Genomic DNA, 16,106 nt, shown 5'->3' with positions numbered 1-16,106 from the left:
AGAAAAACACTCATTGATACTTTAGAAGAGGGTTTTTTTAATCATTAAAAATATAATAATAAACCTTTTATTAATTAATACATCCACCCTCTCATTTTTTTAGTTTTAAAAATAGGAATTTCTATATAAAATATAAAAAGTCTTAGAAGTTTGTTTTCCAATGTCAAATAACTAATTTACATCACCTTAGATAAATAAATAAATAAAAAATCATTGATTTATATTATTCTTAAAAATTCTTTTTTCTAAATAATTAAGATTATTTCTTTAAATTTTAAAATTTTGAAGAAGTATTTTTAAGTAGTCTCCCTTTATTTTTGGTATATCAACTTTTACCTTTGACAAAAAAAAAAAAAAAAATAGTTATAACGATTAAATTATTATTTTTATAATTTAGAATACAAGTAGATGCCCCATTCACCCTGTTGAACCACTCTTTATGCCTCATTTTCCCGTCATTTTCCTTCTAATGTCCTAGATCTCAATAAACCTAACTCATCGGAAGTATGGAAGCTTTGACAGTTTCCATACCACACGTGTCACATTTTCTCCCGATGTATTATATGAATTCTAACCTCACAACCCACGTGTCACCTTCTCCAATGTTGAATTATACGAATTCACATTACAACATCAAACCATATTATTATTCAAAACCCCATCTGCTGTCTCTGGAATCTGAGGCATGTCCAAGTTAGGTGAGATTGTCGATTAGAAAATTTGGGTACCTAAATAATTAAACATTCTCTCACTGGCTTAGGTGTATGCACTACTGTTTTACAGATCTGATCTTTCAAAGTTGTCTCCTATGATTTATCATATACCATTCATCAGTTTTATTGGTTCACGACTTCACATCGAATGTAGAACTCAGGTATTTTTCAGCCTATAAGTATAAGGACTTGTTTGGGCTTCTTTACCTTAAGATTGGAAAGAGATTATGGTTTTCTTAAAATCAAGGTCAGTAACAGTCCATGAAGATCACCAACCTGAAGAAGAGTACATCGCCGCCGCCGCCAGTACCACCACCGGCGGGGACTGCAGGTCGCTGACAGTGTGGAGGAAGTCGCTGCTGTTCAGCTGTACAGGGTTTACTGTCATCGACTCGTATGGAGATCTGGTGTACCGGGTTGACAACTACATTGGACAGCGTCCGGGGGAAGTCACTCTCATGGATGCCTCAGGAAAGTCAGTCCTCACGGTTCGCCGTCGCAAGGTAATATCCATAGATCATGACTCTATCTTTCGATATGTTACGTTATGTTTGGTTTTGAAAAGTTTGAGGGATAGAAAATGGGTAGGAAAATTATAAGGAGAAAAAGAGAGAGGAGAAAAAAAATCGTATATGAATTCTCTCCCAACTTTTCTCACCTTTAACTTTGAAAAATGGGTCCTTCAGTTGTTTCAGGAGGCCATTTGGTTACCAAAAAAGTTCGATGAAAAAAAAAAAGAGAGAAAAAAATATAAAAAAGATAAATTTATCATAAGAAAAAACTTTCTCGAAATTTCCTCATTATATCTAAGAAAAATGGAGAAAAAAATGCTCAACCTCCTTTTCTTAGTATTTTTCTTTTTCCAACATCCAAACATGATAAAATATTTTTTTTCCATCACCTTTTTTCGCGGCCTCCAAACATGCGAAGATCATTTTCCTTAAAACTCTTTTTCCATGTCCTTTTTACTTTCTAGAAATCAAACATAGATATCTCAATCTCCTTCTCTGTTATTTATTTTCACACCGACTTGTTTTTCTTTGATGAGCAGAACCTCAGACTAGTAGAAAACTGGCATGTCTATGAAGGCGAAGTGGGCGACACTTCTAGAACTAAAAGACCATCATCATCAAAGCAGCCCATATGCAGTGTGAAGAAACACATAAATATTCTACATGCTAACCACAATGTGCTTGCATACGTTTTTCTGGGGAATTCAGATAAAAGATATGCGTATAGGATTGAAGGGTCGTATGCAAATCGATCATGCAAGGTGTTGGATAAATCAAGGAGAGTGGTGGCTGAAATAAAGAGGAAGGAAGCCATGAATGAAGGAGTTTCATTTGGGGTTGAGGTTTTTCTTCTGATTGTATGCCCAGGCTTTGATTCTGGGTTTGCAATGGCTCTGGTTTTGCTACTGGATCAAATGTTTTCCTAGTCATGAAATTAGTTTGGTAGAATTCTTTTGGATGGATATATACGGATCACAAGTAGCTATGGGTTTGTCATGATTTTATACTTTTTATCCAAGTGGAAATGGATTATTCCCCTTTTAGGAAACGTTTAGGAGTTCATTTAATGGGATTCTTAATGCCTGTGGAATTTATGCATATGGAGGAAGAAGGAGGGGTCCATAAGATATTTGATAAAAATAGAGGGGCCAGCTAGCCACAGTAGGGTTGCAAACTTGCAATTATCAAAAAGTAAAGGGCTGGGGAAAAAACCAAAAGTCTAAATTGGAGATGCGGGGTATCGATCCCCGTACCTCTCGCATGCTAAGCGAGCGCTCTACCATCTGAGCTACATCCCCACAACGATTGCAAACTCTTAAAATGAAAAAAACATAAGAAAAAGTTCTTAAATGCGGGGTTTTCACAAAACGATGTCTTCTACAAACAAATTTTTAACGAGTCCACTTGACAGTTATTTATTTGCAAAAAGAAATTGATTTTAAATATCTAACAATTATTTTAAGTTATTCCGAATGACCATTTGTTAGATAACTATCCAAAAAAAAAAAAAAATTCGTTTTGTAATATATTATTAAGACTTAAGAGTACTATCAACACATTCATTCATGGGAATACCACGATAACACAGGATCTCGTTTAAAGAACCAATGGTATTTCCTGGGAATCGGATTCCAATCTCAATGTTCTCTGTAATTCCCACTAGAATTATTGGTTCCAAAAGCAACACTGATTTTTTTTATTAATTCCTCCATGTAGTTTGAACAAGGTGAAGGCGCTTGAATTCTCCATGGTTTCCTGTGATGCAGCATGGGCAAAGCTGGTGGTGTTGCAGAGGTCAAAGAGAAAAGAGAGGGGGGCGTTGAAACTTTCATTGCCTCATCCAATGCTCTACACAAGGCAAAGTTTCCCTACTTTCCTAAACCTGTCTTTCAACTTAGTGTTACAACATTAAACCCCTATTCGCCCCTCCTGAGGTGGAACCCCTTACATCAATCCAATTCTAAATGCAACATAATATATACAAATCAACTGGTTTTGGTGATTGCCCAAGAGTCCCTGATTAATAAATTCACAACAATTGTTAGGAGAAAAGAAGCTTCCATGTCGAAGGAGCTAGAGGATCAGTCCAGCTTGTCCCCTGCTCTGCTCCACTCCACTGGCCCTGGTCTTTTAGGCTTCTGCTGGCTGTTTCCAGCCTTGTCCAAAATCCTTGTAGGAGGCGGCAGCATACATGATTGTTTTGTAATGCTAGCATTATGATGATTTGAATCTCCGGTGGGATCCCTAACCGATTTGCTGGGGGATGATCTGATTGATCTTGGAGTAGTAGACCAGTTTATTAGTCCTTTTCTGGCGCTACTGTGACCGAAATCCTTTTTCTTCTCAGTTGCACAGAGCTTGGGCTTTTTAGAGGGCGTTATCTGCTCTGTATTTTTGGATGCATAGTCGGACACCACTACAGATTTTGTTGCTGATATATGTTCAGGTCTCTCGTTTGATTTGGTTTTGCGAGCTTTCATTGGTTTCTGCAATGATTTCTTTGGCCACTTCATTATTCCATTTGGGTGTTGCCTCAAGGAATGAGCTGCCAAACTAAAAAGTGTCTGGGCAGCTTCTATTAGTCTTGGAGAATGCCCACCTGTCGCAAAACAAGGAGCAAGAGAAAAATATATATACATTAAATGCACTTCATTTTAAACTGACATAATTTCTTAAGAGCTATAAAACAGGGACCTCTCATGCAAAGAAGGCATAAAAGAATGATCATATCATTGTGCCCAAGATGGACTTCGGACCAACGGTCCTTACTACCATTGTTACATGGCTAACTTTCTTTTGATTTTGATTTTGATTTTTATTTTTTTGGGGGGGGGGGGGGGGGGGGGTTTAGTATAATTTCATAAAAACTAGTACTAAATACTGAGAATCGTACCATCTCCTTCATTCTTCAGACTGCCAGCAGATTCTGCATTTTCAAAGAAAACAATGTCCTTGTTGAGTCCAAATTTCAGATGAGAACAAAAGAAACTAGGCATATAATGACAAATTCAAGATTCAGAAAATGAGAAAAACTCATGAAATCGATCCCTTTAAGAAAGTCTTACCTGGAGGAAGGTGGGAAGCTTTAGAACATGTTGTAGAAGATGATGGACACCAATCATGCAGAGGAAAACTAGCAGATGTGCCAACCTCATTTTCCAAGACACCCAACTTCAATCCTTGGGAAGGTACAAGACTCTGGTCATAAGTAAATGATTCCAAGTCTTTAAAACAATCAGTGACATCCCCAAGAGAACCAGCAGTGCTCCCTATTCTTTGCCATCTACCTTGGCATGTGCTCCTACTTGTAGATAATTTAACTGCATCAGAATTAGTTTTACAATGGCCAGAAAATGTATGTGCCCAGGGAAAAGGTGGCAAGTTAGCTCGGTGAGATATTGGTTTGCCTAGACGTTGATCAGGAGTAGATTTTGAAGATCCTGCAGGCTTGACCGCATCCAGGAGCAATGACTCCAAATCTTTGGGCGGAGGAAGCGCCAAGCGCTCCAGAATATCTTTAGGTTGATGCAATGAAAAATCGAGCATATTGAAAGGAGTTTCAGGCTTGCTACAAGAATCCTGAATCATTAGGAACAAGGTACAGTAAGGTACATAACAATCATTAGTATCCAATGGACCAATGTCACTTCTACAAATGAAATTAGAACCATATCTAAAAGACAAAAAAACATATCCTAGTTTTCCCTTCAAAAAGCCTAAGGACTCTGCACATATGCAATTGGGTGTCCAAACTTCCAGTAAAATCTTCCTTATGGAGCTTCTATTAATAATCCAATCTTGTCAAATGATCTAATGAATATGAGACATGTGAAAAATGTAGTTCTGAAATTTCAGTTCAGGAGAATATCAATAGCCATGTAAAATAGAGAGAAGGAAGGAAGTTTCTATTGATTTCCCAACTGAGTTATCAAGGTTCTTAGTCATTTGTGCCCCGGGTATTGTTACACCATCAGTAGACATCTTCTGGAGTCTAACTGACCAATATCTAAGATTTTCTCTCATACTAACCTTGTAGCATGAAGACAAATCCATCCTGTAGGCATCTCCTTTATCACCATTAATATTGCTTGCTACACAAGAAAAAGAGTTTGATGAGCATGTGGACAATTTCCTGTTGGAACTGCAATCTGTCTCAGAAAACTGTTGGGATTGTACAGGCCTCCGGAGCTGAAGAAGAGAACAAGCCTTTCTGACAGAATGCAGGATATTTTCATTCGTACTCACTGCTTTCTTCCCCTTGTCTTTGCCTAGACTAGGGCACTTGTAAGTGCCATCAAGCAATCTATTCACCGATATTTCATCTACAAGCTTTGTGACATCATGAATATCTGACTTCAGACCATATATTCCTGATATAAAATACCCCAGAATGCAATTACGAATTTCATGTAAGTGCACATTAAAATAGCTAGTGCTTGAAACGTAAAACTGTTAGTTAAGAGGCAATGGGATTAGGTATCCTATGATAGTAATTTCTTCTTAAAATCACATCACTAAAGACGTAGAGTTATAAAATGTGAGAATCAACAACCCATAATACAAGAAGGTAAAGAAAAAATGCATAGATTATATAATCCATGTAACTCCAGAGGCATCCTGGATCACCAAAACATAAATCAAGAAAAATTGACCATATTTTCCCATTTAGTTTATGATCAACTCGGTGTGTTCAGAAGATCTACGGATGTAAACCATGTAAAGCAAAGGGTGTACTGCATTAAACATATTAACACCATGGAACCAACACAAAACTTGGGAGGTCGTATTAGTCACAGTTCTGTGTCTGACAACTTCAGATTGTATCATCTATATCCCTAACCACAGAATAGGTAATGGCAGCAACAGTAGCAGAGTGAGTAAAAAAACACCCTTAGTGTTGTAGCTCTAAAAACTTCTCAAACAACTAAACAAGGAAACAATATGTTCAATAATGTCATACCAAGAATGCTATTCCCTCCACCAGCAGAACTGAAGCTTGTCAATCCAGCCTTCAGAGAGAAAGAATCATATTTAGTTCTTGTGGGAACTTTAAAATTTCTTTTCTCGCCTCGCTTTCCATTGAAGTTATTCTTTTGCCTAACCACTTGACTTTTCTCTAGAAGATGGAAGAATCAAAGAGAAGTATCATCAGTACAAACTCTGACAAGCTTCAAAGAGAATCAACACTAAACTTCAAATGTGCTACAAATATCATGAATTATTGAACTGTTCAGTACTAGCAGATGACCATACAAACATCCTTCAACCAATTTCCTAAAAATGACTTCTGCAGAACAGTATGTGTTGATGCATTTATGCAATTCAAGTGGAAATTTTTATGTCATAAACATATAAATACTTCAATCCCATGGAACTATTGTCCACTGCAATCACTCAGAGAAGAGAATGTGCAAAGAATAAAACAGGAACATCCACATAGCATTCTCTTTCAATATAGCCCTACAAGATAAGCAAATTCTCCACCAATCTTTGGTGTGTCAAAAGGAATTAAGCAAGAAAATAGGGAAATGCTCCAAAATGCAGAAGAAATAGACAGATGTCAGAAAGTTGGTTATCAAAAAATTCAGTATCAGATGTCATAAAGTTGGTTATGCCAATCCTGTTTCTTTTACTGTCAGTGTATGTCAGCCTATGTTTTTTCCTGGTCTTTTCTTGAATACTTTTATAAGGGAATGTCAATATATGTTTGTCACTAAATAACTAATGCTCATTCAAAACCCATAGTCTTGTCTGTTTTCCTTTCAGAGCATGTCATTCAATATTCACAGAAATAACTTCTCGTTGACTGGCAGAACTTCACAAAGTCCCTCACTAAAAGCCTTCTTCCTCCAATCACATCTGAGAATGATTTCTCTTGGAACAAATTCTAGAAACAGCAATTAAATGTTTCCTGCCCCTCCATCTGTCCCAAACATATTTACACCGTGATCAAAAGCCATGAGTTTTTTCCATTAAATGCAAGCTGACAAATCCTAGAAACAACACTTAAACATGTGAATTGCATCAACCACCTTTTTCTATGGGCCAATAAGAGAAATTTATCAAACGGCTCCCAACAGAAAAGGGGACAAAACTTAGCACATGTTGCACACAAAGAGCATCAAAAACAAAAACAAAAGCAAAAGAAAAGAAACACAAGGAACCTCACTCATCTTATCGGCACCCTATACACTCAACCAAGAGTTAAGGAACATCAAGACAAAACAAACAAAGGATTTGAAGAGTTGTTTTCAGGGCCTGATCAGAGCTCTCAATATCCTCAAAAGTCCTGCAATTGCACTCTCCCTACAAAAGCAATCAAACATAAATGGACCATCCTCCACAGACGTATGCATATCTTGGCCACACAACTACCACATCAACCAGACGGAAACTCCGCTGCAGATCTTAGAAGCAGCCAAATGGACCAAATATACAGAACATGAGACACCATAAGTTGCCGACCATTTCAGTGGATGAGAATTTGGTTAGCTACTTAGCTGATTCCTCCACTTGCTTACACCAACACCACCTATTTAATAAATCTCAATCCCTCCTGAAAACTTCAGTAAGTTTTCAGAATAACATGTAAACATGCATTGTGTCCCCATTATATAATCTGATTAAGTATGTCACACTTGGTATAGAAATTAATGACTCTGGTTTTATTTTGTAAAAAACCAATAAAAGAACTCCCAATAACTCTTTGGAATTTAGCACCACCACACTGCCTTAACTGCAGCCAACAGACCTGTGAATGAACACTTTTCTAATAATTAAAAATAAAATGGTTGGACAACATTGTTAGTGGGCAAAAGTACTCCTTTTAGTGCACCCTCTCAAAGAGCAACATGTTGTCCGCTTTTTCCGAAGCCAATTTCATCTAAAGGTATAGGTCATGTTTGGGAACTTTTTCAAAAACAGTTTTTGAGAATAGTTTTCAAAACCAGTTCTCTTATGTTTTCTAGTTCAATCATTCTCCACATTTCTACAATTATTTTTTCATTACAAAACAAGTGAAACCAACTGAAAGCAATTAAAATATGTTTCAAAAAACACCATGTTTTCAAAACAAATTCTCAGAAAATTGTTTTTTGTCAAAAACCAAACGTATTTTCAAATCCAGAAAACAATTCTCTCTTTTTTAAGAATAAAACAGGCTCAATAGTTGTCCCAATAAGTTAGAGCCTTCGCATGTTGAGTGAATAATAGAAGTGTAAATACTAATGACTTGCTGATAGATTAGCCGATGATATCAAAGCCATTATACCTAAGCATTGTGCTCTTGGTTTGAGCAGTGGAGTGAGAACTAATCATCTCTTCCCCACTGTCTGCTTGCATTGGCACTATAGCAAAGATCATCCAGTTTGACAAATGTCTCCAAGGATTCTCTCTCTTTTTTTTTTCTGACAGGCAAAACAAAAGATATATTAGGGGCGCCTAAGCAAGCACGCACCAAAGTAAACATGATGTATATAATCGGCTTTAACAAGTAGGCAAAAGGAAAGAGAGAAAACAAAAAATGAACCCCTTTTCCTTATTTGGGGCTCAACTAATCTATAAAGTTTATCATGATCATCGAATGGTCATCTATGTATACTCTAACTCATGCAAAAAAATTACACAAAAAGAAGATTTGATTACTTGATCCAACTATTTTTGCATTTTCAATTGAATTTCTATTTCTTTCCTTCCATAAAGCCTAAAAATGGCACTAGGAAGCGACCCTTCAAACTTTCTTTTGCTTCTTCCCTATAAAGGACCCATACCAACTCAGGAGATTTCCTTCACTGAAAAGTGCATCACCAAGCCACACCCAAAAGAAAATAAATCAGCTTTCATAGAATAATGAAGGACCATATGATCAACTTGTACTTCTTCCCTTTTGCACATATAACAACTATTTGCCATTACTCATCCCCACTTGTTAAGGGGGTCAAGCATCAAAATCCTTCCCTAGATAGCTTCCCAAGCAAATAAACCCACTTTCATCACAACCTAAGAATTCCAACTATGCTTGTGGGGAAAGGGGCTTGTCCCTTCCTCAGGATAAGGAAGCAAAGAAAGATTTGACAGAGAACATGCCATCTTTAGAATACTTTCAACCCAATCTATCTTTCTCATCCCTTGAACTAGTTTGCAGTTTCCTTAAATAGACCTCCACTCCTTCAAGTTCCCAATCATGGAACTTTCTTTAAAAGCAAGTACTCCACCACCCCAATCCCTAACCTGTTTCCATACATTAGCTATCCAAGAGTCTTTATCAACAACTATAAATAATAACATTGGGAAAGACTCTTCCAAAGGGGTTTCTTTGTACCATCTATCATTCCAAAACTTTACTCTCATCCTGTTGCCTGTTGCCCACTATGACATGAGTTTTTCTTTGAAAGACCTTCAATCCTATTCTAATAGCCTTCCGTAATCCCATTGCATAACCATCCCTCCTGACCCTTGAACACCAACCCCCTTTCTTATACCTCAAGTTTTCCTACCATGACCTATCTCCAAAGGGACTCTCTCTAGCTCCATTCACCATGGAGATCTTTGTTTAGAGTGCAAAGATTTCTGATGCTAAAGCCCTTATTCTTCTTATCTGAGCAAACAATAAACCAATTTATCAAATAAGGTTCTTTCTCAAGCATTCCCTCTTCCTAAAGGAAACCTTATTAGATTTGCACCAACATGAAGCTCATGCTTTTCAAAATGAAAAAATAGACATGAAATAAATTGGAAGGCTAGACAAAATACTTTTAATCGAAGCAAGTCCCCCTCCTTTTGATAGATATTGTCTCTTCCACAAGGCCAGCCTTCTATGACATCTCTCCTCTACCACATTCGACCGTTCACTAATTTGTGAGGAGCTACCGACCCTCCAGCTTAACACAAAAGCTAATCCCTTCACATTTGTAGCTTCCCTAATAGGAGTTACCACGCCTTTCTCCAAATTTATTTTTAAACTTTAAATCACATGAAGGACCAACTCAAATACTCCAATTGCTCTTGATTAGTGTTGTAGAGGATTAGGATGTTGTCAACAAACAACAGATAGGACGCTTCCATACCTCCATCCCTTCCTTACCTCCACAAACTTCAATGGTTTTTTCAAGCAAAATTAGGGGGTGTATTGTAGTAGACAGAAAATGCATGCCATTCCATGGGCAATATGGACTAGGAGGAACACCAACATTTTTTAGGCCTAGAGTACCTTAGATGTCCCTATGGGACTCTATAGGCTACCTTACTTCATTGTGTTATCTGTCACTGTAGCATTTTAAGATATTCCTATCAATATGATTAAACGTACAATGGATTGCAGAGGACTGCTTCATCAAACTTAGGGTTACTCCCCTACCAAACTTAATTCTAATATATTCTTTGAGGAACTCAAGGTAAATGGTGTACAACAGATTATGTAGAGACTCTAAGCCCATGATGATTACAGCTTCTCCAAACCAATTGGATTTGGCTTGGCCCTATTGAAGCAAAGTCCATTGCTATATTAGCAGATTTGGTTGAGACATCCCCATGGGGTATTAATCACCTTCAAGTGCAGAGGATTCGATTGTTTCTCTCCCATAGTGGTCTCAACAAAAACAGGAACTTGAAAGTTGGAGCTTGTATCTTTTTTTTTTTTCTATTAATATAATTTCCCATTACCCATCAAAAATAAAGTAACAATGGATGGAAGTACACCAGTTATCACATCATTAAGAATAGATTATACTAAAAAGAATGTCATCAATGGCCATTACACTTCTCTTCCTGCAAAGAATCATATACAAGAATAAATATTTTTTCTTCATTGCACAAGATGTATGTGAATCATAAACAGTACAAAACAGAAGGAATGCAGTAAAGTTCATATTGGAATCACCATTAATTTATCAACCTTTCCATTGAAAAAATATCTAACATGTGCATGCATCTGAAATGGAATGATTCTACTCTCCATATTATGCTCTTTCACAATAAACAAATTGTATAATTGACATCAAAGTTGAGGGCAGCAATCAAAATTTAACATATCACCTTGATTGCAAACTGACTATGATTACTGCCTTTTACAACAACTTGCCATAGAACCATAAGGCATGCAACTTTCAGTCGGTCACCAACTTCAATTTCTTTTTAATTAAACACAAATTATTGTATCCCAATGCTCAATCAATCACCAAATTGAAGTTTATAAAAGATTTCATCAATTCACTTAATCCCATTAGGAAATGGCATCATTATCCATTCATCCAACAGCTGAGGCTGTGGAGTTATGATGGTTACCTCAGCACTGATGATTTGCCCTTGTCATCTCAAGGAAACCATGGTATGTGCTAAAAGTCAAAATAATTGGATGTTGTTGAATGTCATTAATGCCTCTCACAAATTTTGGAAGTACCAGCCAAAATACTAATCAAGATAATTTGCACATAAAGTTAGAAAGATAAACATTTTACTTTGCACATTAGTTCACATACATAAATTCATGTTTTTTTTTCCTTTCATTTATACAACACGTAAAAAAGTATTACCTGGAAAAGTGCCTTTTGTAGGATATGATGATATACCCTTCATATCATCAGCCCCAGATAGTCTTGTACTATCCTCTGTTTGAGCCGTCCTTGGTCTCTTGAAGCATCCACTAGGAAGACCACTACTTCTCGGAGTTTTTCCTGCTTTTCGCAGTAGTTGGGAGCCTTCAGGCCCAGGGATTAGTAAGGAGGAACTATTTGTGCCCTCGGAACTAAGATGTTCAGGCGCATCTTCACCCTGAAGACAGGCCATCTGACTAGCACGCCGACATATTTCAATATGTGGAATCTTGTCCCAGGAAACTGATTCCGAAGTGTTGACAGCAATGGTCGCATCTGATAATAACATTCCATGAAGCATAAATACAAACAACAGAGTAGAACTAAACAACGAGAGAGACAATCCACCATGTGAAAATTTGATTAGGGTAAGGAAACGAGCTGCATTATATACCATACATTTAAAACAACACAAGTTAAACTTTATTTTTTTGAGGAAAAAATTCCAAGTACTCTATTACAAAAAGGATTCTTAAATTCTATCGAAACAAAGCTTTAACAGACTATAACTTTGACCTCATAATTCATATTATCGAAGAGAGGCATCTTTTCCATCCGATCTGTCAAAAAAAAGGTATCCTTTCCATCCGACTTCCAACTCTGGGAGCTATTATTCTGTTCCTCAAACCTTAATATAGATACATTATGCAATTGATTCCCCAACTATTAAGAGAGAACTTGTTCATCTACCTCAAAAGGCCCACAAGCACTCCTCACTCTAAACTATGAAGGAAAAAGTTCTAAAAAAACAAAGCCACCAAAAATCAAATCCAGCGCCCTCAACAAACTCATCCCCATGACCCACCACCATCCAATCCAACCCCAATAATTGTACTTTTGTGAATTGTGAGATAAGCACTTTTATAGCTTCACCAAAGAAGCAATTAAACCAGAAAAAAAGAATTGAAATTAGAAACATCATCTACCGCATGAGTTTAAGAAGCTGCCAATGACCTTGCTCAGGGTCATAGAAATTAGAGCAGCAAACATCAAATATATTATTCTAAGCTCTAAAAATTAAATGTGGAACCCTAATTTGTTCACTTCCCTGCATTTTAACTCCCACTATGACTTCTTAAACATAAAGTAGCCTCTTGACCAGGCAAACCTTTTAGACGCATTCAAGATATGTCATATCACACACTTCCCTCAGTTCCACTCATCTGTTGATCTACCAAAGCAAATTTCTTGCTTTTAGTACTGAAAATCAGAGCAATTTTTATGTTATAAGCAAGAAAAGAACTTCGAGAATGTTAATAAAATACCAATAAAACAAAATAAAACTCCACTCAACTAAACCTAATACGACTTTTAATTTAGATAGCCAAGTTTTTCAGTATTCAAAAACCAAAACAACGCGAAGCAAGAGATCCAAATGTTCACTTCTTTCCTCCTCTTTTCCTCAGCTTTCTCAATAACCAGACAGAAACTAACACAAAGATGAAAGAACACAAAAAAGAATCCAAGATGGCACTTAACAAAACAGATATCAGAACAAACCACTGCTACAGAAATACACACGGAAACAGACCTTTGTGACCAACCAAAGAACTGCATCTCTCGATCGAAGGACCAACGAGAATTGAAACGCGGTCGTTCTCGCGAGCCTCTACTCCCTTCACTGAAACCCCCACTCTACCGAAACCCTCAGATCCCATAAGCTTAGGGACCGCCACCGGCGCCGGAAGAGGCAATTCCACGGCGTCCATTACCGGAGCACACAGCACATGACAACCAATTCACACAAAACATCCACCATCTTCGATCCAAAGCCGCTTCCTATTCATCAAAAACAAGTCAAATGACCAAAAAAGAAACCATTTTTACGGATTTCGGCTGCAGAACGCGAAGGAAACTGTGGTTTAGGGTGGAGATTCAAGAGGATAGTGAACGAAACGTAGTCGTTTCGATGGGATGAGCCCGGTGCGGCTGGTGGAAGCGAAATTGGAGGCCTAGGGCACGAAATGGGGGAGAATGAGAAGTATTTATAGTTTTCGGGAAAAGGGGAAGATTAGCTGGGAATAGAGGTTGCCTGGGGAATATTCCGGTGAGGTAGCGGTCAGCGTAATCCTACCCGATCATTTTTGTTGGCTACCTCACGTTGTACTTTTCTGGTCCACGTGGCCGCTATCCATTAGAAAAGAGCAAGGGGGTAATCAGGTGAATCCAGCCGTGTGACTCTTGGAAAACGGACCAATACATATGCTTAACGTGTCACACTAATGTCACCTGCCAGTCAAGCTATCACCGTTCCACTGATGAGCAAATGGCGAGTACACTGAACTGTCCTCCGGTTGTTACGGTGGTTGGAGAGTAGGAGATATATTACATGGCCAAAAGACGTTTAAGGCTTTAAATGGTTCACCCATTTCAAGTAGGTCGCGGGTTTATTTTAGTCCGAGCCGCCGTTGTTTTATTTTTCAAATGCATCCGTGTCCCCGGATTTACATTTAAAAACATTTATAATCCTGAAAAATAATTTTAAGAATAGATTTTTTGTTTTTAGATTTAGAAATAAAATTGTATTTGTAATTTGAATACTAAAAGGTAAGTTTCTATTTAAGATGTGTTCTCCAAAATAGTTTTAAAAATAGTTTTTAAAAAATTATGTTATGATATTTTATAAAATAAAAATCAGTTTAAGAATTTAAAATATTATAAACCTATTTACTATGTTTTTATATGTTAAAAATAAATTTTATTTTTAATTACTCTCCACATCAAAAAATAAATAAAAATAATTAAAAAAATTATTTTAAAAATACTTTATTTTCTAATTTTAAAAACACGAAAATTTGTTTTTTTGTATCCTTAAATATGTTTTCATTTTTTTTTAGAAAATAGTTGTCAAATATAGCTTAATTTTTTGTTCTAAAAAAATTAAAAAAATCATATTTAACTAAGTTAATAAAAATAATTTTAAGTAAAATAAACAACTTATTTAAAAAAAATTAAATTCAATGTTTTCTTTAATTAACTTGATATTATAAATAAAAATAAATTTATATTTATATTTGATTAAATAAAAAAAATGTATCAAATTTTAAAGTTACTTGCATCATTTTATTTTTTAAATATATTTACTTTGTAAACAACTAGACATGTGTAATTACACTTGATTTATAATGTTTTTATTTAAACTTCTTCATCATTTAAAAAAAATTACTTTATAAAACTAGAACCTCTTTTGCAAAAGTATAGATTTAATTTATAAAAATTTAAAATTTTGAGATGGTAAAATCTTTTTAAAACTTCAATTTTTTTAAATAATTTTTAAAACTATTAACATTTTAATGCAAGTCTATAAAAGTGGTTGTATTTTATATAAAAATTATTATAATTTTTAATTTTTTTAAAAATAGAATATAAAACTAAATAGACATCAATGCTATGCTTAGGAAGTGTTAATCATTCTCAAAAATTATTTTTAAAACTATTTTATGATATTTTTTGGAACAAAAGTTTTGATAATAACTTGTTTTTTATATATTTTAAATATGTATAAAAAATAAAATTTATATGTATTGTTTTATTTTTAATCATTATGTGTCCTTATATAATTATATTTTAAAATAACTATAAAAACAAAAAAAAAATGAGAGAAAATAATTAAAATATATATTTTGAAAATACAATTTTTAAAATTTTTAAGAATAAAAAAAATTAATTATCAAACATATTTTTTAATAACAAAAAAATATTTTAAAATGTAATTACTAAATAGGGCCTACGCCTATTTGAAAAGTGTTTACAAAAACTTTTTTTTTTTTTTTTGAAAATAAAAAATACTTAAAAACACATGTTTAACAATTGTTATCCTTGTTTTCAAAGTTGTTCTTTATGTTCTTAGATAACATTTTCTTTTGAGAAACAATTTGAAGTTGTTTCCGCGTTTTCTACACTTTTAACTAAACAAAAAACCACAAAAAAAATAAATAAAAAATAAAAAATGGAGAACACAAAAAAACACACACTCCGAACAAACCCTTGAATCCTTAAAAGATGCCTCATACAACAAATTGAATCAAGCCCCAAATCCATTTAAGCACACGATCCCCCGTTTTATCAAACTCCAACTCCATTTAAGCTATCACCCCTATTTGACTACCTAGAAAAAGGTCGATTTTTTTTCCCCTTTTCCTTCTCCAAACGAGAGAATAGATTGGTGGCAGTGGTGGTCGCGGAGGATGATGGCGGTGCTGTAATCTGGACTTCACATAGATGGGGCAACGAAGGTGGGTATGAAGGAGGATATAACCCTTAGTGATTTCTGTATGATTTCATATACGGGA

General features: G+C 35.5%; 2 protein-coding genes and 1 non-coding gene across 3 annotated transcripts; 1 reads left to right on the top strand and 2 right to left on the bottom strand.

Moving 5' to 3' along the window:
• Positions 1 to 517: 517 nt before the first annotated feature.
• On the top strand, positions 518 to 2,273 carry LOC100253460 (protein LURP-one-related 17). Its single transcript, XM_059742187.1, has 3 exons — positions 518 to 698; positions 784 to 1,216; positions 1,765 to 2,273. Exons 2-3 carry the CDS (start codon positions 941 to 943, stop codon positions 2,149 to 2,151), a joined length of 663 nt encoding a protein of 220 aa, XP_059598170.1. The 5' UTR covers positions 518 to 698; positions 784 to 940; the 3' UTR covers positions 2,152 to 2,273.
• A 177-nt stretch (positions 2,274 to 2,450) lies between these two features.
• On the bottom strand, positions 2,451 to 2,523 carry TRNAA-AGC (transfer RNA alanine (anticodon AGC)). Its single transcript has one exon. It is a non-coding gene; the product is annotated as a tRNA-Ala (tRNA).
• Positions 2,524 to 3,023: 500 nt separating this feature from the next.
• Positions 3,024 to 13,967, bottom strand: LOC100248343 (uncharacterized). Its single transcript, XM_010660138.3, has 7 exons — positions 13,346 to 13,967; positions 11,755 to 12,090; positions 6,186 to 6,341; positions 5,255 to 5,595; positions 4,291 to 4,804; positions 4,119 to 4,151; positions 3,024 to 3,824 (listed from the first exon to the last, which is right to left on the bottom strand). Exons 1-7 carry the CDS (start codon positions 13,521 to 13,523, stop codon positions 3,307 to 3,309), a joined length of 2,076 nt encoding a protein of 691 aa, XP_010658440.1. The 5' UTR covers positions 13,524 to 13,967; the 3' UTR covers positions 3,024 to 3,306.
• Between the last annotated feature and the right edge of the window lie 2,139 nt (positions 13,968 to 16,106).

Source organism: Vitis vinifera, chromosome 2 (genome assembly GCF_030704535.1).
Source record: "Vitis vinifera cultivar Pinot Noir 40024 chromosome 2, ASM3070453v1".
Taxonomy (NCBI): Eukaryota; Viridiplantae; Streptophyta; class Magnoliopsida; order Vitales; family Vitaceae; genus Vitis; species Vitis vinifera.
This window is presented reverse-complemented; position numbering and strand designations above follow the sequence as displayed.